Genomic DNA, 21,544 nt, shown 5'->3' with positions numbered 1-21,544 from the left:
TTAAGGATAGTTGTAATCCTGTCCCTGGTATTACCTCTGCACACCAATGCGAGGAACTTGCCACCTTCTTTATGGAAAAGGTAAAGAAAATCTACACTTCCTTCCCTCAGAATCTCTCGGACACCTTCATACCTCGTGAGCCTCTGCCAGACAATCCCAATTTGTCTCTCATCCCTTGCGTAACACACGACGAACTTGCTAAACTGTGCACTAAAATCAAATCTGGATCGCCCACAGATGCCATGAGACCTGCCAAATTCTTAGAATCTCTCGAGTTCTTCCTTCCTCTTCTTACTACCTTACTTAACTTATCATTCTCCTCAGCGGTGGTTCCCACATGCTGGAAGCAGGCCTGGGTCTCCCCTATCATAAAAAACCCACCTTAGACCCATCTAAACCAGAAAACTTCAGACCTATTTCACTGCTTCCATGGGCCTCAAAATTGGCAGAAGCCCATGTGAACAAGGTGCCAGTTAACTACATGACACAACACCAAATTTTAGATCCATCACAGAACGGCTTCAGGCCAGGATTCAGTACCGAATCCGCCTTGCTGACCACCATCGAACATCTACGGAACATCCTGGACGCCGGTCAAAGTGCTGCGCTGGTTTTACTCGACCTTAGCGCAGCCTTTGATACGGTCTCCCACTCCATTTTATTGAAACGTCTCGAAGCCATAGGTATCAAAGACCTTGCTCTAGAGTGGTTTTGATCATTCCTGACAAACAGATCTTTCCGGGTCTCTGCCCCCCCGTTCATATCCCAGCCTTACCCCATAGAGCAAGGCGTTCCTCAGGGATCGGCGCTCAGCCCGTCCCTATTCAATCTTTATGTCCAGCCTCTCGCTGACATAGCAAAAGAATGGGACCTGACGCTAGTGTCGTATGCCGACGACACCCAGCTCGTCATTTCTCTGACTGAAGGCCCCTCGATCTCAGCGGCGAGATTTAAGAACGGGTTAGAGGCAGTTGCACTCTGGATGTCACACAACTGCCTCCAGCTGAATACTGGCAAAACAGAGGTGTTGCTTCTGGGTAAAAATCCTGACTACTGGACTGATCAATGGTGGCCGTCCGCACTGGGCCCCCCCCCATCCCCCCCCCCAAAACTGTGGTAAAAAACCTTGGTGTCTGGGTGGACGCATCTCTCAATTTCCAGACCCACACCAAGAAACTGGCTGCCACCTGTGTGGGTCTGTTGAGGAGCCTTCATCCGATCCTTGGCTTTTTTGACCACCATACGTGCCAAATGATAGTCCAATCTACCATCCTGGCTCGACTGGACTACGCCAATATCCTTTTTCTTGGCCTTAATAAAGCTGAGATGGCGCGGCTACAACGTATACAAAACTCCGCTGCCAGGGCAGTTGTAGGCTTCCCTCGTAGGTGCTCTGCTAGAAACACCATCCAGAAACTACACTGGCTGCGCATGGAAGCCCGAGTTCAGTTTAAAGCCCTCATTACTGTTTTTAAAATTCTCAAAACTGACTGTCCTGGCCTCCTGCGTCCACTCCTAGAGCCCTATACCCCTCAACGTGCCCTACGTTCCTCTGGTCAGAACTTGGTGGTTATTCCACGTATAAGGTTAAGCAGAATGGGCGGTCGCTCTTTCAGAGTCTTGGGCGCAAGACTCTGGAACTCTCTGCCACATCACATTAGCTCGATGACTAACCTGTTGGCCTTCCGCAAAGCGATCAAAACATTGTTATTTTCCCCATCCTAATCTCCTATAGCCCGTCCTTTCCTTCTCCCCTCGCAGGTTTTCGTTATAGTTCAGCGCCGGGACGCCTCGTTGCTGGGGCAGCTGTTCGCGCTCAATAAAACGTTATAACATAACATAACATAACACGCTCCGCCCCTGTCAAAAGGGGCGGGAGTAGGAGACAGATCACGTGACCCAGTGGATGATCTGAAAATATGTGCCGCACTGCCGGGCATCGACCCACCGTGCGTGCTGGCTCACCAGGCGGGCGGAGCAGCGAGGGGCTGCTTGCCCTGGATCGCCCGTAAGATAACCCATTTATCGTCATACTTATGTTGTATGAAATAAACCTGCAGCAGTTCTTCACCCACAATGAATGTGTCAGTGTAATCCTTGGGTGACGTCTGTGCATGCGTGTTGAGTGGAGCGGATGACGGTGTGGTCACTATGTTCCTTTGTGAGTTGGGAGAGAAACACATTCGCTCTAGCTGCTTTCTTAGGGGTAGGTCTGGTTATCATCAGACAGGACGCCACTGGTGAAGGGTCAGTACTGGAATTCTTTTACCTGAAAGTCCGACTCAGTGGAGCTGTACTGAAACTACCGGAATGAGAGCACTAACTTTAGCTGAGTTCGCGTGGCCCAAGAGGTCACCATTCTGTGATTAATCTGTAAAATACTTAGTGCCAGGGCCCATCTCGGAAGGCCTCGCAGTCTGCACCACCCATTGCCCCAGCTAGTGCTACCATTGATCGTACAAACATAACACCTAACCATCACACTCCTACAGGTGTGACAATTCACAATATTTCAGGCCACACAAAGCTATAATAATGACACGAGGGGCTGGTATTATTCATTTTCTAAGTATATTGACTTAGTAAACACTATTGTTGTGCTCCTTTCAAAATTAAACAGACAAGGCCCCCATGTGGTGGACAGTCACTAGTGCCGGTGCTGGCAATTAAGTGCCGGTGCCGAGCACTGGTTACCACCGGCTCAATTTAAGTACCGTCACCATTGTTGGTATGAGTCATTATTACAGGCACAAAGTGGTTCCTAGGTGCAAGAACACATTTGCGTCAATGGGGCAGACAAAATTCTTCTAGAGCTAGTGTTGGCATATGACGTTACAGGTCCTGGACTTAGTTTCACAAATCTGCATTCTGGGAAATGTAGTCTTGTTTAATTTCAATGTAACTAATTGGAAGATTGAGAATTGTAAAATGAAAACTCAGGAATGGAAAAGCTGTGAGCCGGTGACATTGAGGAGTCCGGGCACATCTAGAGTGAGACCCTGAAGCAAGGTGTGAGAGTCTCACTCAAGCAGTGAGACTTGGACTATCCTTCCTAATAGGGCGGGCCCATACTTCTGTTAGGGGGGCGGATACTGCTTTCAGGAGGAGAGTATGTTCACTTTCGGCTGCAGTGTTCATTTTAAAGATCTTTAGAAATGGGGACTAGGAGTTTAAAAACAGCATGCGTGCAGCCATGTCTTGATAGCTAAACAAGCATTGGCAAAGCCAATAGATCTGGCCTGCACAAGCCTGCATTTGTTTGTTGTTTTGCAAGCATATGTAATAGATGCAATTAATTAAGCAAAAATATTGCCATTTTAAGGTGGACTGAGTATGTGTGTAACAAAAAAAGTAAGTAAATGGGATTGTAAAAATAAATACAAAGTATGAACAGATAGCAGAAAACAAAATCAATGAACGGTCTGTCGACCCTGCCACTGATGTGGACTACTTTCTAGACAGAGAGGCACACTTGAGAGAACAAAATACTGTCCCTCGCAGTGAAAGAGGCAATAGCTCAAACAGGCTGACCCATCGCCCCCAAGCTCTGCATTATAGTGGGTGAAAGTAAAATGTGAATGGCACTTGACCGAACCAATAGATGAAGAGAGTTGAACAAAAGTCCGTCTGTTTTATTGTGTATTTATTTTTGTCATGATTTTTTGTGAAAGCATACGGCTAAAGCGGTCTCTTGGCCAGAGCTAAAAATGCTGTCTCTCTTGTGTTTGTCTTTCCCAGATGTTTTTCTCTGGCTCTTGAAGCTTGTCATTGTCTTGTGTCTCAGTATTAGGTTAATGATGGTCCTCTCGACCGGTAACTATATCAGATGGGCCTTCAAATCCACACATTGTTTACTTTAGAAAAGAAATGCAGCTTCTTGAAAGTGGAATAATGCATGATTGAATGAGGGATTTATGTAGTGTCTCTGAGAGCGGGACGTCCTCAAGGCGCTTAATGGTTGCAGAGAGCTTTGACAGCCTGTCCATGTGCTTGTGGAGAGCAGAGCATCTTTGTAGACGGCTCCTGCCACCATTCGTCAATTAGCTGTACATTCTAGAGAAGCCCCTCAACTAGGCCTACCTTTTAATCACCTCTTTGTTAGTGGCACCCTTCAGGATTCCAATGCAGCCATTTTAATCGTGTTCATAAACATTAGAGTGAAATACTGCATGCCATCTGCATCTAATGATCACAGATTCGAGTGGACTGCTAACAGGCTGCAAACAGAAGGGCAGTGCGCCCCCACCGAGGACGCCTGCCATTCACTACATTAAGATTGATTTTTCCCGATGCTACCAAGTCATTTCCAGTCCTTGACTTTGCATCCCCAGGTCAATTTTATCCCTTAATTTGGTCCAAATGATTCAGTGAAAGAAAACTTAGACTACAACTCCCAGAATGCATTAATATAAATTAAACTGCAGGACTGGTAAATTGTGCCCTGCCATCATGGAGCATCTGGCAAAATGCTTGCAGAGGGGGTTTCCATGGATGGGAACCCCTGGCACCACTAAAAATACAGCAGTTGAGTTCTTGTATCAAAGCAGTGCCTATTTACAAGTCAAAGAGGTTCTGAGGTAGCGACACAACTATAACATGAGGTTAGGCTGCGCCATTCACACATTTACATGGACAGGTGTGGTTTGTCCAGAAGGACAGGTGAAGGATGCCGCAGCAGCCATTTTACGGGATGCAAGGTGCCGCAGAAGGTTTTTTGAGTTTGAATTGTTTGTGCTTGTAAATGTAGATGGCCAAGTGAGTGGGGAAGTGGAAGAAGACCGCCTGAGTCGGCAAATCTTTGAAGTTCAAAAGCTGCTCAGAGAGGTGGATCTTCAGATGTTTGTGGTATGCTGTGATGTCTGACTCCAGGTGAAAAGACCAAGGAAGAGTGCACATGGAGGGACCTTGCTTGTATAGAGACAAAGGAACAGTGTGGGATGATTTTGGGATAGGAGGTGTTTAGCCCGCCTTGCGGTTGGAGAGACTGTTGGGCGTGCAAGTAGGATGGAGAGTGAGCCAAAGGGGACTCCTTTCTCCATTTCATTCTGATAGGCGGTTTGCAATCCTCTTGTCCTTGGGGGCGAAAGAGATGTTCTGCCTTGGGTTGGTTCGGGACCTTCTTTTTATGCGGTCCCTCAGTTTACCAACCCACAACTGAGCAGATGTCTTCAAAGATCTATCCTTCTCTTGATGTGGATATTGGTGGAACCAGTCTGTATTAAGTGCTGGAAGAACCTCCAGGAGAACACACTGGCAGACGAGTTGGGGCGGGAGGAGGATTTCTTCAAGCAGCAGAGTGGACCAGGCAAGAAGAGTCATAAAGAAAAAGTGGCGGACCATGTAGATGAGTTGAAAGTGGCTCCAGAGGTTACTGTGGTTTCACGCCCTATGGAGCCTGAGAAGGTGCTTGGGGAAGTTGTGGACAATCCAGTTGCCCCAGATGTATGGCCTGAGAATAAAGCTTATAGGTTGGTCCAAAAGAGTGGGAGAAAAAGTAATGGGGTAACTGTTTTCAACAGAATGGAATGCCACTAGTGTGCATGTAGCAAAAAGAGAAAAAAACTGTGCTGTTTAGAGAGACAAGTGTTATCCCCAGATCTGAATCCGTGCCAGAAAGAACAAACTTGTGGAAATTCAAAAGCAGTTGGTAGCCAGGGGTCTCAGAGCCGCAGTAGGGCTGCCATTGAAGGGTGGGGTTTTAGGGGCAGCAACATATCTTCATGCAGATGGAATCCACAAAACAATTCTGGATAATCTACTGATGTTGCGATAGTCTCTACTGGGTAATGTTGATTTGAGTTGCATTTGTTTTGGTCTGTGCTTGGGTGGCGAATCAGTCAGTCAGAAAAACTTTATTCGGATTTGGTTTTCAAACCATAAAAGTTACATAGACATAAAAACAATTTGAGTGAAGGTGCATAAATTAAGATGACAGCCCATACCACAATTAGAATCAGATAAATTAGATAAATAAGCCTGAGGAACCAATCTTTACACGTCCATACAACTCCTGGATTTAACAGTGGCTTTTAAAAACCCTACTATAAAAAATATACAGTCCTCCTTCAATAGTTGCAGGAACACAAGTGCCGGGCGAACCTGTCTAAAATTCATTCTTTTTAAAATAGGAACCAGAAAGCGCTTCCGAGGAATCTCATATAATTTAAATAAAAACAGGAAGTGCAGCATGTCCTGCGTAGACTGTCCGTCGCAACCGCAGGGCACTAGCACTTGACCTCTATTGAAGCCCTTGGGTCTGGCGAGCAAAAGGTGAAAAAGGTTCAACCGTAACCTAGTTAACACAAATTTCTCATGTGTGGACAAAAACCCCATGAGATAAGGTTCCGTCATGGGGGTTATCTTAAGCATTATATATGTCAGCACACTAGGTTTCAATACCTCCTTAGCTTCCCTTTCCATATTCCTTAGGGACAGAAAGGCTAGCTTGGTCCATTCCACATCCTTCTTTGTGATAACATTAGGGTTGGAAAACAAGTCCCTCCCCGCCCTAACCCATCAAAGCTTTTTTTTAATAGATCTCAGCCACGGAATACGAGCCGAGTTATTAAGGGACATGCACTCTCATAGTGTCAGGTGGATGAGAATTAAATCTTTGTTCATCCAACATTTTAGCCAGAAAATCGGGGGTGGCGAATCGATACGTTTACCTCAATCAAATTGAATCTGCCTTGAGAAAGCTCAGGCCTGTTGGCCCTTGGGTGAAACACGTGTTGGCTGTTTCTCTGTCTCTGCACATGTCTTTAAATAAAGAAGAAAAGAACACCGCAAACGGGTACTCAATCTTTCAGTATATATGACGTCCAGAACTAGACTTGTGGATTCATTTACCCCTGAAATCTACACCAAAAAGAGCACATAGCCAATCGCACATATCAATACTTTGGAATTGGTGGTATCTGGGTGAAACCACCATTTTGGTTTGTGCCGCAACCCTAATTGGATCCTGACCAATTGTGTGTGAACCCTGGTAACACCCACCAGCTACAACAACTGGATTTAAAACCTGTTGCCTGTCAGATAATGGTAGTTCTGATAGAATTCCACTCATGGGGGTTTCACTGGTTTATTGCTGCAGTTGAGTTGCCACTCAAGGTTTGAGTCCAATGAATTTGCCGAGTTGGCAAACTCGGACCATGAGCAAGACTATATGAAGCAAGTTTCCAACACTGGTCCAGGGGAATCTGAACCATGCAAGACGTTTAGGATCTCCAGACATGATTCTGCTTCTTAATGGAATTTATTTACATAGTTGGTGGTTGTACTGAACATCTATCTTGGATCTGGCCTTAGGGGGGGGCACCCCTAACTTTGAACTTTTGGCAAAACAAAAAACTCCTGGTCCGGTTTACGCTTTACATGTGCAAATAACCATTGGTTGATTAGTGAGTCGTTTGAAAAATACATAGCGCCACCATAACCCAAAGACCCCATCTGCCTGATCAAGAACAGGAACGTCACCACCAGCAAGAGAGCAGAGATCATTTAATGGCTCAGACTGACTGGTAGTACAAAGCAACCCTGGTCAACTGGGATGAAAATATCCTAAGCCACAAAGTAGCATCAAACAATAATTTTCAGCTCTATTTGTGTAGCCCTGTGCTCTGGGTAGAGTGTTAGGGCATTTGCACGGGAAACTTGGTGTGTGTTTGGTGGTAGCTGGTGATATATGTGCTCAGAAAAGGCTTTGTTGTTGCAAATGTACCGGTAAAGATTCTTTTTTCCTTCCATTCTGTTACAGTTAATGCTTCAGCTGGTGATAAGTCTTCCAAGCCTACCTCCATTTTGGCTTCCATATTCAGCAGGAACTCTACCTAGGATCTTCTTTTTTGTAGTACATATTGGACATGTGTGTGCTTAGTAGCCTCTGTACCAGGACCTACTAGTGCTTTTAGAACTGTGCTGGCAACATTGGCCGAAACACAGTGGTTGGGCATATTTCACCTTGATGGATTTTGACTTTTTGTGTACTTCGATCAGCCTGCTGCTCATGTGCAGCATTATTGGATTGTTCACCTCCACCTTGTGCTTATATTTGATCCTACTGTGTGGTTGCATTTGTAAGTAAGAGGAATCTGTAGCCCTTATTTGTGTTTTTTTTGCATGTGCCTGTTTCTGTGCTGGCTCTCAAATGAGCCGAGCAATGCTATCCTCTTGCGCTTGCATCAGTTGCAGGAATAGAGGCATCTTGCTTTTGAGGCTGAAGATATACCATTAGGATGACACCATCATGCTGCCAGGATTCTGATGAATGCTAGTCATGTGCAAGAGGCCGAGTAAGAGTTTTGGTGATTCCCCAAAAGGCACCCTTAGACTCAATATTTGTGGCACCAGATAAGCTATCTGTATTCTTACTTTGTTATATTGATTTGTATATAGCACTAATCCTCCAAGATGGTATCCAGGCGTTCGAGAAGGTGTGTATGTTTGTGGTACCCAAGGTGCTTATATGAATAGCCATGTCTTCAGCTTCAAGAAGCGAGCAGGACGCTCTGTGTTGAGGGATGTTGTTACATCTCTTGGGTGCGATGCAGGAGAATGACCAACCTCCAGTTTTGTGTGAGTGAGATTTGGGGCAAAGCGTAGGTGTCTGCTCGGTTGGTGATAGTGTATGTGGCGGTTCAGATATTCTGGTCCTCTGTTGTGTAGGGCTTTGTATGTGTGCGTGAGAAGTTTGAATTGGCTGCGCTTATGAATGGGGAGCCAGTGAAGCATCCTGACGTGCGGTGTAATGTAGGTGTGTTGAAGGTAATACACTCCGAGATGCTGTGCCTGGCCCACCCAGCAAGTGTAGAAAAAGTGGTGTTTTTGTCACTAAATCTGAACACATCCTGTTTTCTAAACAAAATAATATAGTTCTATATAATCTGTACAGTAGCCCTTGTTCTGCTTTTCAGCGTTGCCAAGTTCTTCGAAAGCAAGGTCCTGTCCACTACATTGCATGCACACGCAGCTGGTCAAGGCATTGAATAGATTCCAGTCAGTTCTCTTCTACAAGTTTTAAAACCTAGCTTTGCATTCAAGGGCAGCTCTAGGGATTCTCCGGCCCAATTATGGTCTGGTAATTGCTATCGATGTTCCGTCTCCACGTGGACATTGCAATCATGTCCTGTCCATGTGAATTTCAGATGCTGGCCTGAGGTCCGCCTTTTAAGGAAGAATGCTTACCGCAAGCTTGTCGCGGTACCACATAATGTCTGAGTACTCAGAGTAGATCAGTGATGTCACTGAGGTAGAATGCATGTATGTATGGTGGCTCAATAAGGGAATAAGTGGCAGATGGGACATTATCTCGAAGGACTTTATTCCTCACATGAAAAACAACCACATTTCACTCTCCTGGAAACACCCAAAATCTTTCTAAACTCCAGTATCTGTGATATTGTTAATCACTCTTTGTCCACTTGGTTTCTGCTGTAAATAGGAAGCCATTTCGGCATCAGTTAAATATTTTAGCTACCTTACCATCTCTAAATCAAAACCTCATCCATTATTTATTTTTTTTCAATAGAAATTTGGCCTTTCTCGTCTACTTGTTACATTTTCTGCTCATTGACAGTTAACAGATAATTAAATGTTAGAGAGTCATTATGATAGGTGTTGGACTTGGCCCTTTTTGCAGGGTCATCCCTGAACTTTTTGCCTTCCTCCTATATTTTTTCTGACCTGTTGGCTGTTTCACGACTCTGGGCACTTTACCACTGCTGATCAGTGCTAAAGTGCATATGTTCTCCCTATTGTAAATTATTGTACGCATTAGTGATTCCATGATTGGTTGGTTTGGTTTACCTGTCAGACCCTAGTACAGTGCACCAGGAGTGCCCAGGGCTTGTAAATTCAAATGTTGCTGGTGGGCTTGCAGCACTGGTTGTGCCACCCACAGAAGCAGCATGTAAACATGTGTCTAAGGTCTGCCATTGCAGAGCCTGCGTGCAGTCTGGTATGGTCATGCTGACTGGGCAAGTGCGCCCACTTGCCAGTCCCTAAACCTTCCCTTTTCTTCATATCAGACACCCCTATGGTAGGTCCAAGGGCAGGGTGCATTGTAAGGATAAGGTAGGACATGCCCTGGTGTGTGTGACATGTCCTGATAGTGAATTACAGCCACTTTCGTGTTTCCCTATTGCAAGGCTACCTGTGGCCATAGGCCAGAATGGGCAGTTTGATTATAACACCTTATAATCCTAACTGATCCAGGGAACATGGTAGAAATTCGAGTTTAGTATGCCTGAACTCAGAATGATAAAATACATCTTTTAGTGAAGTTGTTTTTGACATTCTGTGTTTGAAAATACCACTTTTAGAAAGTAGGTATTTTCTTGCCTAACTATCCAAGCCTGCCTCTGCTAGGTTGTGTATTCCATGTCTGGTTTCTGAGTGACCGGGACTGGGGGGCTCTAGGAGATAGGGTAAGTCAGCACAAGGCTGAATAGATCTATCTGCATGAGGAGTGGTGGAAGGAGTTGCACCTGGGCCTGAATAGGGCTGTGCCTGCCTTCCACAATACTGGCTCCACCTCCTGTGGTGCGTCTGATGACCCTGGCCCACACTGTCAAAGGAAAGAAGGAGTCCTGTAAACAAAGTGCTCCAGGACTGCACAGAACTGGTTTGGACTAGGTACAGACACTCTCTGCTTTCAGAGACAATGGATTTCGGTGTATAAAAGGAGGGACCCAGACCCCAAAACTTTAGATCACTTCTGGGAATCAAGACAAATCTTTGCTGAGGAGAAGAACCAGGAAGCTGAAGGAGACCACCCCTGTGCTGTGTGTTTGGGGTTTGGCCTGCAGTGGTTGCTTCATTGCCAAAGAAAGGAGATTAGGACTGAGTGTGCTTTTCATCAACTTGAAGAAGAATCTCCAAGGGCTTGAACTTGAGCTTGCCTCCTGCCTGAAGTCTCAGGGATACAAGACTTCACCAACCAGCTCCCCCCTGAACTCCCTTGCTGGGAATTGAAGTGCCTGCTGTTGTGCAGGGCCTTCGCAGAGACTGTGTCACTGGGAGCTGGAAGTGCGACTCAACGACGAGAAGCGTGTCGCCGTCGCATCACCGGAGAAGTGTGCCGCCGCCGCCGAAGTTGCCATTGCATCACCGGAGAAGCGTGTCACAGGGCCTGTCGTGGCTCAGAAGATCGAGTCGCCACAAGGCTGTCGGGCGTGCACACATCGCCTCAACGTTGTCTCATCGCGAGCAAGACGCCATTTTGTCGCATCGCACCGGAGAGCAGTAAGAAACCGACGCATCACCTCCCCACACAGTAAGGAAGCGAGCATCAACTCCCCTGCGCAGCAGTAAGGAACCAACGCATCCACTCCCCTGAGTGTAAGGAACTGACGCATCACCTTCCCTGTGGCCCTTTTGTTTTCTTTGCGTTACGCATCCAAGGTACTTTGAGAGTAAAGTGTCAAATTTACAATCTTGAGAACGGAGTTATTTCCTACCATTTTAAAGTCTATTTTTGAGTACAGTATGGTGGATTTTTACCGTTTGGTCGTGTGATAAGTCTATATCAAATACTTACTTTTATAATACAACCTGTGGGGTGTCCATTTGTAGTGTTGTCACTGTATTACTGTATGTGTTCACAAATGCTTTACACACTGCCTCTGAGATAAGCCTGCCTGCTTGTGCCAAGCTACCAAGGGGGTGAGCAGGGGTTATTTTAGGAGTGTAGCCCCTTACCCTGACTAGACGCAAGGGTCCCTATTTGGTCAAAGGTATCTACCTCTGCCAACTTGAGACCCCCAAATCTAACAAGAGTGTAAAGACTACGTCCGACAGGCAACATAGGTAACTTGATTGCAGTTTAAGACTTTACATCTTATATAGGATTTGTTTTTAAAATAGCTTGTCAAAATGAATTTTACATTTCGCATCCTTGTAAGCTGCCAGGTGATTGTGAAATGGTTTCTCTGGTTGAATATAGAACGTTATTGTCACCCCGGTCCTGGCGTTCTTCCCAGTCACTGTGAATTCAGCACAATCATGAACTTGCTTCTCTTCCTGAAGTTTGATCTTAGTTTTTGTTTATTTTTTAAGAGTGCCCTTTTTGTACCCTGACAGATGATGGCCCATACTCAAAGGGAGGCAAAGATTGTGGAGGACTCGACACCGCCCTGGTATCCAGAAGACAAAGTATTCCAGGTAAATGGAGACGTGTGTCATGCATTCAACTTCGTTTTTCTATAAGCACTTCTTGAATAATGCCCAGGTAAGCGGTGTATGTACTTTACCACCCAACACCACTTTGCCTAGTATTCCATCTCCGACTGTGGCTTGCTCCTCACACGTGAATTCTCAGGGGTTTTAGCAACATATTTGAAAATAAATTTTAGTTCTTGAAAATAAAGTGTGCACACTGAGGATTATTGCTTCTGCATTCCTTGGGTGGAATGGCGATCCTTTGGTAAAGGCTCAATGTACAGCACTTTTCACATAGGACATTCCACACTGTTGAAAATGATTATAGGTCATAACACCTAAACTGTGATGCATAAATAAAGTAAAATATTTATTTGGAGTCCAGATTGGCAGATGGAAGGGCTGATTGGGTGGAGAACATTAACATCTTTACATCTACCACTCAACATTTTCAGTCTCCAAAGAGGGTGCCTTCAGGTGACGGGTGATTCTGTTGAAGTCCATGGAGGTGATCCATATTTGAGAGAGTGCAGAACATTAGCAATGGCCATGGTGGATTTGGATCAAATTCATGGATAAAGCTGGTTGGGAGGAAAAGGTGGGAAAATGACTATGAAGTGTGTTCGATCCTCCTTAAGAAGAGAAGTTAAAACTAGTGGTCCGCACACTTGGCTTTCATTGCTAGCCGGGCTGTTCATTTGATTTTCTAGGAGAAAATTGCATGTGGTACATAAATGGCTGCAGCAGAACAACATTACAATTAAGAAGTAGTCTAAAACTTTTAATATGATTTAGCCAAAAAACATAATTATTAAAATTGCACCAAAATGATTCAAATGGATTGTGGAGGTCAGGAGTTATAAAAGTATCAAACATTCCAGGCAAATGTAGCTGACTGTTTATTACGATCTTCCACATATTTCCAGTCTCTGGAAGAAGTGCTCTGTCCGGCAAAGTTCGAATTTAGACCCTTTACCTCTTGTGGTTCAGCAAAAAGAGCTTCCCAAAAGAAGCTTTCCAGTTCCAAAATTGAAAGTAAAGCAGGACACACCTCTCCGCAGTACTTCTCTTTGTAGATCAGATTTTTTTCTTAGTAGATTTTCTAAGTTCTTCTGTTCCAGTTTTCTCCCTGAATAAAAAACCTCTGAGGAGCAATTTCTAAAGCTGTTTGGAAGTTATCCTTAAGCAAACCAAATTCCCAAGGTATCTCCACCTCCATGCTACAACACTGGCATGGTTTCCAAGTCCGCCAGGCTCTTTTTGGCAAAACATACCCCAGATTTGTGTGGCTACAATAATCCTTAACAGTTGAGCTAACCTTCACTAAGATGTTTCTCCTTTTGTCCAATGTCCTCCCACGTTGGGCCCATTCTGTCCACCACAGATGATGATCGGCCAGTCCCAAACCTCTTGGGCACCTTTGTTATCATCTCAGGGTGCGAGTGGTTCCGCCGTGTCTTTAAGGCCCTCTTCCTCTAAAGGAGCGAAGTCATGGGTCCCCTCAGACCGGCAGATGTACCAGGAAGGACGTTGCTTCCAGGGGCTTTTTAACAGAACAGAGTAAAATAGTCAAACCCCTTCGAGAATAAACTGATGTGAATGTCCTCAGTTAGGGTGACCAACCATCCGTAAATTTCACGGACCGTCCGTTATTTTAGTATGATGTCCGTAAGGCCACCATAGTTTTGGGAATTTCAGGAAGGTATGCTGTTCCCCTGCGCGAGGCCCCACGAGTTTAAAAGTTTCCACTCGGGGCCTCTTGCACTTATCTTTTAAACTGTAGACTGAGGCTGCCTGCAGCAGCCCCTCCCGGACCTCACGCAGACTGCGGACTGAGGCTGCCTGCTTGCAGCAGGCCCTCCCGGACCTCGCAAAGACTGTGGACTGAGGCTGCCTGCAGCGGCCCCTCCCAGACCTCGCAAAGACTGTGGACTGAGGCTGCCTGCAGCGGCCCCTCCCAGACCTCGCAAAGACTGTGGACTGAGACTGCCTGCAGCGGCCCCTCCCGGACCTCGCAAAGACTGTGGATTGAGGCTGCCTGCAGCAGCCCCTCCCAGACCTCGCAAAGACTGGACTGAGGCTGACTGCAGCGGCCCCTCCCGGACCTCGCGCAGACTGCGGACTGAGGCTGCCTGCTTGCAGCAGGCCCTCCCGGACCTCGCAAAGACTGTGGACTGAGGCTGCCTGCAGCGGCCCCTCCCAGACCTCGCAAAGACTGTGGACTGAGGCTGCCTGCAGCAGCCCCTCCCAGACCTCGCAAAGACTGTGGACTGAGGCTGCCTGCAGCAGCCCCTTCCAGACCTCGCAAAGACTGGACTGAGGCTGCCTGCAGCGGCCCCTCCCGGACCTCGCGCAGACTGCGGACTGAGGCTGCCTGCTTGCAGCAGGCCCTCCCGGACCTCGCAAAGACTGTGGACTGAGGCTGCCTGCAGCGGCCCCTCCCAGACCTCGCAAAGACTGTGGACTGAGACTGCCTGCAGCAGCCCCTCCCAGACCTCGCAAAGACTGTGGACTGAGGCTGCCCGCAGCAGCCCCTCCCAGACCTCGCAAAGACTGGACTGAGGATGCCTGCAGCGGCCCCTCCCGGACCTCGCAAAGACTGTGGACTGAGACTGCCTGCAGCAGCCCCTCCCAGACCTCGCAAAGACTGTGGACTGAGGCTGCCTGCAGCGGCCCCTCCCAGACCTCGCAAAGACTGTGGACTGAGACTGCCTGCAGCAGCCCCTCCCAGACCTCGCAAAGACTGTGGACTGAGGCTGCCTGCAGCGGCCCCTCCCGGACCTCGCAAAGACTGGACTGAGGCTGCCTGCAGCGGCCCCTCCCGGACCTCGCGCAGACTGCGGACTGAGGCTGCCTGCAGCAGCCCCTCCCGGACCTCGCAAAGACTGTGGACTGAGGATGCCTGCAGCAGCCCCTCCCGGACCTCGCAAAGACTGTGGACTGAGGCGGCCTGCAGCAGCCCCTCCCCGACCTCGCAAAGACTGTGGACTGAGGATGCCTGCAGCAGCCCCTCCCAGACCTCGCAAAGACTGAGGACTGAGGCTGCCTGCAGCAGCCCCTCCCAGACCTCGCAAAGACTGAGGACTGGCCCATTGTCTGAGACTTCCGCCGATCATCACATATAGAATGACTATGCGCTCTACTGTAGTGACAGCACATGGAGTGCCTTCTTCTGCATCAGACTAGGGCAAGGCGTCCTGCTTTCATATTGGAGCTATGCTGGAGAAAATAAAAATAAGATAACTGTCGGAGGCAGAGCAATCATTTGTGCCAGGCCTCTATCATAGGGCATTGACCGCATTGTCAAGGTGGATAGTTGTGAAAGGTAGAAGTGATGAGCACTTTTAAATCGTATTCAGTTCAGTTTCTGATGTCCCTGAAAATATTATCCCTTGATAAATATAAGGTGCAAGGTAAAAGAGTTCTGGGTAAACATGAATACAATGGATTATTCAGCGAAGTGCTTCTTAATGTCATGAGACTGGAACAGCGTTTTCACTGTACACTTAAAAGTAAGATTTAAACATAAGAATAAGAAAAATACTATTTAATGTTGATTGTTACATTAGCACAAATTGTGATTGCAGAAAAAGCCTGATGTCGCTTTGCAAAGCTGTGCGCATACTGAAAAACTGTGAAGTGCACGATTGTCTCCTTCTAATATAAACCTATTTTGACTTGTAATTATTTTGGTTGTCTATTTACTTGCTTATATACAATTGTGTGACCTCCTATGATATGTCTGTAAAACGTATGTTTTGTCCAGCATTTTTGTCCAGCATTTTTGTCCAGCATTTTTGTCCAGCATTTTTGTCCTGAATTTTTGTCCTGAATTTTGACCCTATGTCCTGAATTTTTACACCCACATCCTGAATTTGCACCCATGACAGTTGGTCACCCTATCCTCAGTTACATGCGAGGCGTAGGGGGTGTGACCACCGTAAGGGATTAAGTAACAAGAAATGACTGATAAACTCAAAAGCAGAAATGTAATAGTTTTTTAAAAGTCAGATTAGATGTATAAATAACATCATCTTGTATGGATCTTTTTTTAAATTTCACTTACTATCTCGAGAGCGAGGAAAATGCTTTCACATCTCCCTAATTATATATAAATGCAATTACGTTTCTATGTATTTCAAATGCAGACGCAAAAACAGAAGTTCTATCAAGTAGTGCACTTTTGAAAGCTGATGGCTGGCAAAACCACTCTTATAAAATAGATCCTTAGCTCAAGTTACCTTTTTAAATGCAACTGCTAGCACAGCTTAAATTTCATATTGAAACATTAAGCAGATTTGCCTCACTTTGCAAAGCACTATCACACCTGTCGTGCATAATATTAAATCTGGCAATTTGATTGCCACGGCCAGTTTTTCACTTCTTATATTTGTGCCTGCCACCGGTGCACAGGTTACAGCTGACTCAAACTATAGGCAAATATGCAAATTTAAATGTAAAACAGTTTCCCCTTATTTTGGGTAAGGACACGTGCAGTTGGGAGCCGCTTCGCCAATTGCCCAAAGTTCAAAATGCTATATATCGATGCCCACAAGCGCCTTCAATTGTGGAGGATGAATGTTGGAAACAAGTTGCCTTTCACGATGCAAGCTTGTGACCGCAGAGGGATGTAGTGCTGCTTGTGAACATATGGGCCCGTATTATACCTTGTGCCCCTGGGGCACAATGGGCTAATGCGCCTGCTTTGAGTGCCCCAGGGGCACAATGGTGTTACAGACGGAGCCGCTGATAGAGATCGCGATGGCGCACATATTTCTCCAGTGCTGTCATGAGGGTGTTCCCTCATTTGCATGGGGGCGTGGGCAGTTGCAATTGAGAGAATCACTTTGCCTCCCTGCGCCACCGTATTACTAACGTGGGTGCAGCAGTGGCGTAACAAAGGCACACACACAGGGCACAAGTCCTAAAAAAAGAAGTGGGGGGACGCTGTCACCGGAAGTGACGTCACAACAGGAATCTCATGAAAAGAAGTGGGGGGACGCTGTCACCGGAAGTGACGTCACAACAGGAATCTCATGAGTATTCATATGCCTTTAGATGACGGGGCATTTCACAGCACTGCTACCCCTGGTCTGTTCCTCGATGTCCTTTGCAACCCCCCCTCCCCCCCCCACTCCCCCGAGGGGGTGCCCCAGTTGCACAACGAAGAGCTCAAAAGTGCACAAGATACAGAAGGACACACATTCCAAGCGTTAACCGCCAACGCCTGCTCGCTCCGCCTCCCAATCACTCCAGCCTGCACACACCACCGGTGCCTCTTAAAGTCTCCAATTACAAACATTAACATATCTTTGGTAATTTACGGGAAACTTCCCTCCCACCCGGGCTCTCTGCTCACACAATGCTGTCCAGCTTTTGGGCAGGGGGGACGGCGTCCACCCGGAAAAACCTGGTAAAATAAGTGGGGGGACGCCGTCCACCCGCGTGGTACCCCGACTCGAGCCCTGCACACACAGTACGGGGGGCCCGAGATCCAGGGCCCCCTCCTCAGCACAGTAATCCGGTCTGAGAGCTCCGAGTGTGTCTGTTGGGGGCACCTCCATATACTTTGCAGGGGAGTCACCTCGATTCGTTACACCACTGGGGTGCAGAGACAAGCATGCCTTTAAGAGGTGCCCTGCAAGAGCACCACACAGAGGTTGCACACTTTAAGTTCGCCTTCTAAAGGCAGCCCTCTGCAGGAGAGTAAGGGGGTCCCAGGAGCCCCCTCCCTCCAGACATCACCCTGAAGGCATTCACAGTCGCTCACTGCACACGCCTGCAAGGGGATCTCTAATCCCACTTAAAAGCGCAGATGGGTTGCCGCCTGCACAGTGAAACACGGGGCAGTGCATTCATTCTAATATTGCGCACTTTACTTGTTTGCACCTGGCACACCTTTTGAAAGGTGCGCCATGGCGCAACCAAGGAAAGTGCGCCGTATCAGTAATTCAGCTCACGGAGCCCATGTCCTCTTGCAGTTCGTTTGAATGTTCACCTCATTAGGAAAGGAGAATCCATATCCGAGGACACTGATTTGCTTTAGATCATAGGATGGGCATGTCAGTCGATGGGCTGGCTCTAAAGGGACACGTGTGCCAGTAAAGGAGTCTGAGGCTTGGGCGCAGCTGACCGGTATCTCGTATTCAGGGAATGGATCAAAGTTATCAAAACAAAAAGCAGGGAAGGAAAGAAGCATTCCACGCTGGGTGGGTATGGACTGGGAATGTAGGAATGTACAGATAGGAAATTGATAGTTAGTGGGAGGGAGATTGACAGAGTTGGGGTGGGAGGTAGGAATGTTAAGTGGCCGAATGCAGGCAGGAAGGGGAGAAGGAGAGGTTTGTGCAGGGGTCGGTGCCCTAAAGATAACACTGAATGGCACACATACATTCACTGTAAGGAAATCCTTTAGAAAGAAAGTCTATGTAAATTGTTGTAACAGCATGCAGCATAACCTCATTTGTAGGAGCAGAAAAGATGGCATTGAATTTCCTATGTAGGTGCTGAATTTGCAGTAGGTGCAGTGTGTTGGGGGTGCAAGGATGTGGAAAGAGGGGCAGATGGACGAGGGGTTTGGGTGACGTGGAAAAGGTCACTGATATCAGAGTTGGCCATTAAACGTGTCTAGATTGTGCACATAATTATGCATTTTTGTCTCAGCCAAACAAGACCATCTTCTTTTCCAGTAGCCCTGCACTATTTATTGCATGCTGGGCCTTTGGCAATGTTTCTTTTTTTTGTCCTCATTTTGCCAACTCTTGTGTTTGGACTCCTCTTATCTCTCTGTGTCCGAATTCGAAAACCATACAAGCGAGGGAAAGGAAAGATACCCACAAGAAAAGTGCTGTTTCCACTTCCATCTCCCATTCACACATGGGCCATGGAGGAAATACTGGAGAGGCCAGGACCGACCGCATATTTGACTTAATCATTGGACCCACTTGTCTTCTCTCTCCACTCTACCAATAAATTCCAGATCTTATCTCTACTACTTGGATCACAAGCCAAATCCGATTCACTTTTATAGATGACATTTTTTAAACACTCAGTAAAAGATGGCGGGCTTTCAGATTTCCACAGCCTACAGATCTCACATCTCACCAACACTATCACATAGAATATTAACTTGGAGCTAGACGCATTACCCCGATCTTCTTCTTGAGTAAGCCCGAAAAATATAAAGTGGGGACTTAACTTGATCTGTTTACCAAGTATCTCCCCCAGGACATTATAAACCAAAATCCAATAGGCCTTAATTTTTGGACATTCCATAAACAAGTGCAGGTCATCTGCCGCTGTAAGCATACATCTTTGCAATTATAAATGTTACCTGTAACCTTTGACAGCTTCGCTGGAGACCAATAAACTCTGTTGGCAGTAAACAAATGTTTGCGCTTAATCGATGCGCGTTTTACCACTGTTCGTAACATATCGAATGAATCAAACCACAATTTCTTTATATCTTCATCGCCCAACTGTTTACCCCATAAGTTTATAGTTTCGGTTTCTATACTAATGTCTGTCTCCAGGAAGGTCCAGTGCCAGAAGGAGATTTCCTTTTTCCACTTGTCCATTCTCATCACCTGGTCCAACTTTGAATCCTCCTCCTGTGTCCAATATTGTGTTGCCCACCAGGAGCATAATTAGTAATACTTGAACCTTGTCAGTCTTCCCTCAGTAAGGTTACTAAGTACTTCCCAACTCACTAAGCTAGAATCCTTTCTAAGGTCTGCCAGTAACATATGCCCCCTGCTTTTAAAGGCTGGCTCAGTTGGTCTCTCAAGCACTAAGGGGTGCCCGGGGATTCCCAAATCGGTGCCCGTGATGAATAATCTGGAATCCCAATCTTTTTCATATGTAAATCCAAGTTCTTAATGCGGACCTTAAGATCTTCAACCTCCCCTTTTAAAAAAAACTTTGGGTCTGCATATTTAAAAAGAAAATAATGCTGACCTTGTCAGACATCCCCTAGCATAGCTTCAAGCAATGAGCCCATTGATGACCTATCAATCTTGTTTTCTAGCATACCGATATTTTTGAAATGGAAAGCATAACCATAAACAAGTAGGTCCGGTAAAAGCAAGCCTCCTCCCTCTAACCTCCTCATCTTTTTACAAGCTATTCTTGGACACTTTGATGCCCAGATAAAACGGCCTATTTTCCCCTGTAGCTTGGCAATATCCTTTATCCGAAAAGTTAAAGGGATGGAATTATAAAGAAAAGTAATTTGGGGGAGAAATATCATTTTTATAAGGTTTACCCGGCCATAGCTATTTAACGGTAAACTCGTTCATTTTGACAGTAGACTCGTTACCTCATTACTAACTTTCTTCCAGTTCACTTTCGGAATATCCTCTAATTTCTGAGTGCTCAACACCCCAAGATTCCGCATTTGGGTTTAGGCCCCCTGACTCTTCAACCTCTGATTCCACTCCATTATTTCGTTTTTTTTCGTATTGACCTTATGGCCTGAAATTAAACCGAAACTCTCCACCTTCCTCGTCAGATTGGGGATTGTCTCTTGCGGGTTGGTGGTGTAGAGGATCAGATCATCTGCATATAGGGCCAATTTTGCTTCAAACCCACAGGATCTAAAGGGAAGGATTGTAGGGTCCGCCCTGATCAAGTTAGCAAAAGGTTCTATATACAGACTGAATAAAAGCGGGGACAGGGGGCACCCTTGCCTTGTACCTCTTGTAATACTAAGCCAATTCGATATTTCTCCGTTGACCAACACCTTGGCCCTAGAATTGTGATACAAATTTTGCACCGCCCTCACCATTCTTCGGAAAGTCAAAGCTGTTTAATGTCTCCCACAAATATGCCCAGTTGATCAAAGGCTTTGGCTGCGTCTACTGCCACTATAGTTGAAGGAATGTTTTGGGCCTCCGCCATGTCTATAATCCCCATCATCTGAAATGTTAGCTCATTCAGCTGCCTCCCTGGTATATAACCTCTTTGGTCAGAGTGAATAACCTTTATTGTATTTCTTTCTTGTTGTACTTGGTTATACAATCATGCAAAGTTTATTCAGAATTGCATTTAGTCATATATGGACACACAGTGTTAAATGGTACACATAGTTGTGGTTCGCAATACAATTACAAATGCAAGGCACATTTCTTTCTTTCTGCATATAACATTGTAAAAAGAACAATTGTATTCCATGTCCTTTGCATCCCATGTCACTTCTGTAGTCACGGGTAATGTCGCCTATGTGCCACGGAGTCGTTAAAAGCATGACTGCGGCCAGTTACAGTGGTCAGTGCTCAGTTGTATATTACATTGGGGCGGCTTGTGAAGGGTCACCTCCATTTGCAACCAAGAGGTCTAGGGATTGTGCTAATAAGATGTATGTATTCTGAACTATCAAACTATTAAC

At 46.2% G+C, this 21,544-nt stretch overlaps 1 protein-coding gene across 6 annotated transcripts in view; it reads left to right on the top strand.

Moving 5' to 3' along the window:
• The window catches only part of GRIP2 (glutamate receptor interacting protein 2), a 687,757-nt gene that overhangs the window by 421,623 nt on the left and 244,590 nt on the right, over nucleotides 1–21,544 (top strand). For all 6 annotated transcript variants that reach the window (XR_014968484.1, XM_085624444.1, XM_085624443.1 and 3 more), the window contains exon 2: nucleotides 12,082–12,162. Coding sequence is in view for 5 of the 6 variants with exons in the window: in XM_085624444.1 (XP_085480570.1) it covers nucleotides 12,082–12,162 (81 nt within the window). In the remaining variant the exon portion in view is untranslated. The remainder of the gene's footprint in view (nucleotides 1–12,081; nucleotides 12,163–21,544) is intronic.

This window comes from Triturus cristatus, chromosome 9, assembly GCF_964204655.1.
Source record: "Triturus cristatus chromosome 9, aTriCri1.1, whole genome shotgun sequence".
NCBI lineage: Eukaryota > Metazoa > Chordata > Amphibia > Caudata > Salamandridae > Triturus > Triturus cristatus.
The sequence above is the reverse complement of the archived record's forward strand: the minus strand, read 5'-3'. Positions and strand labels throughout refer to the sequence as shown.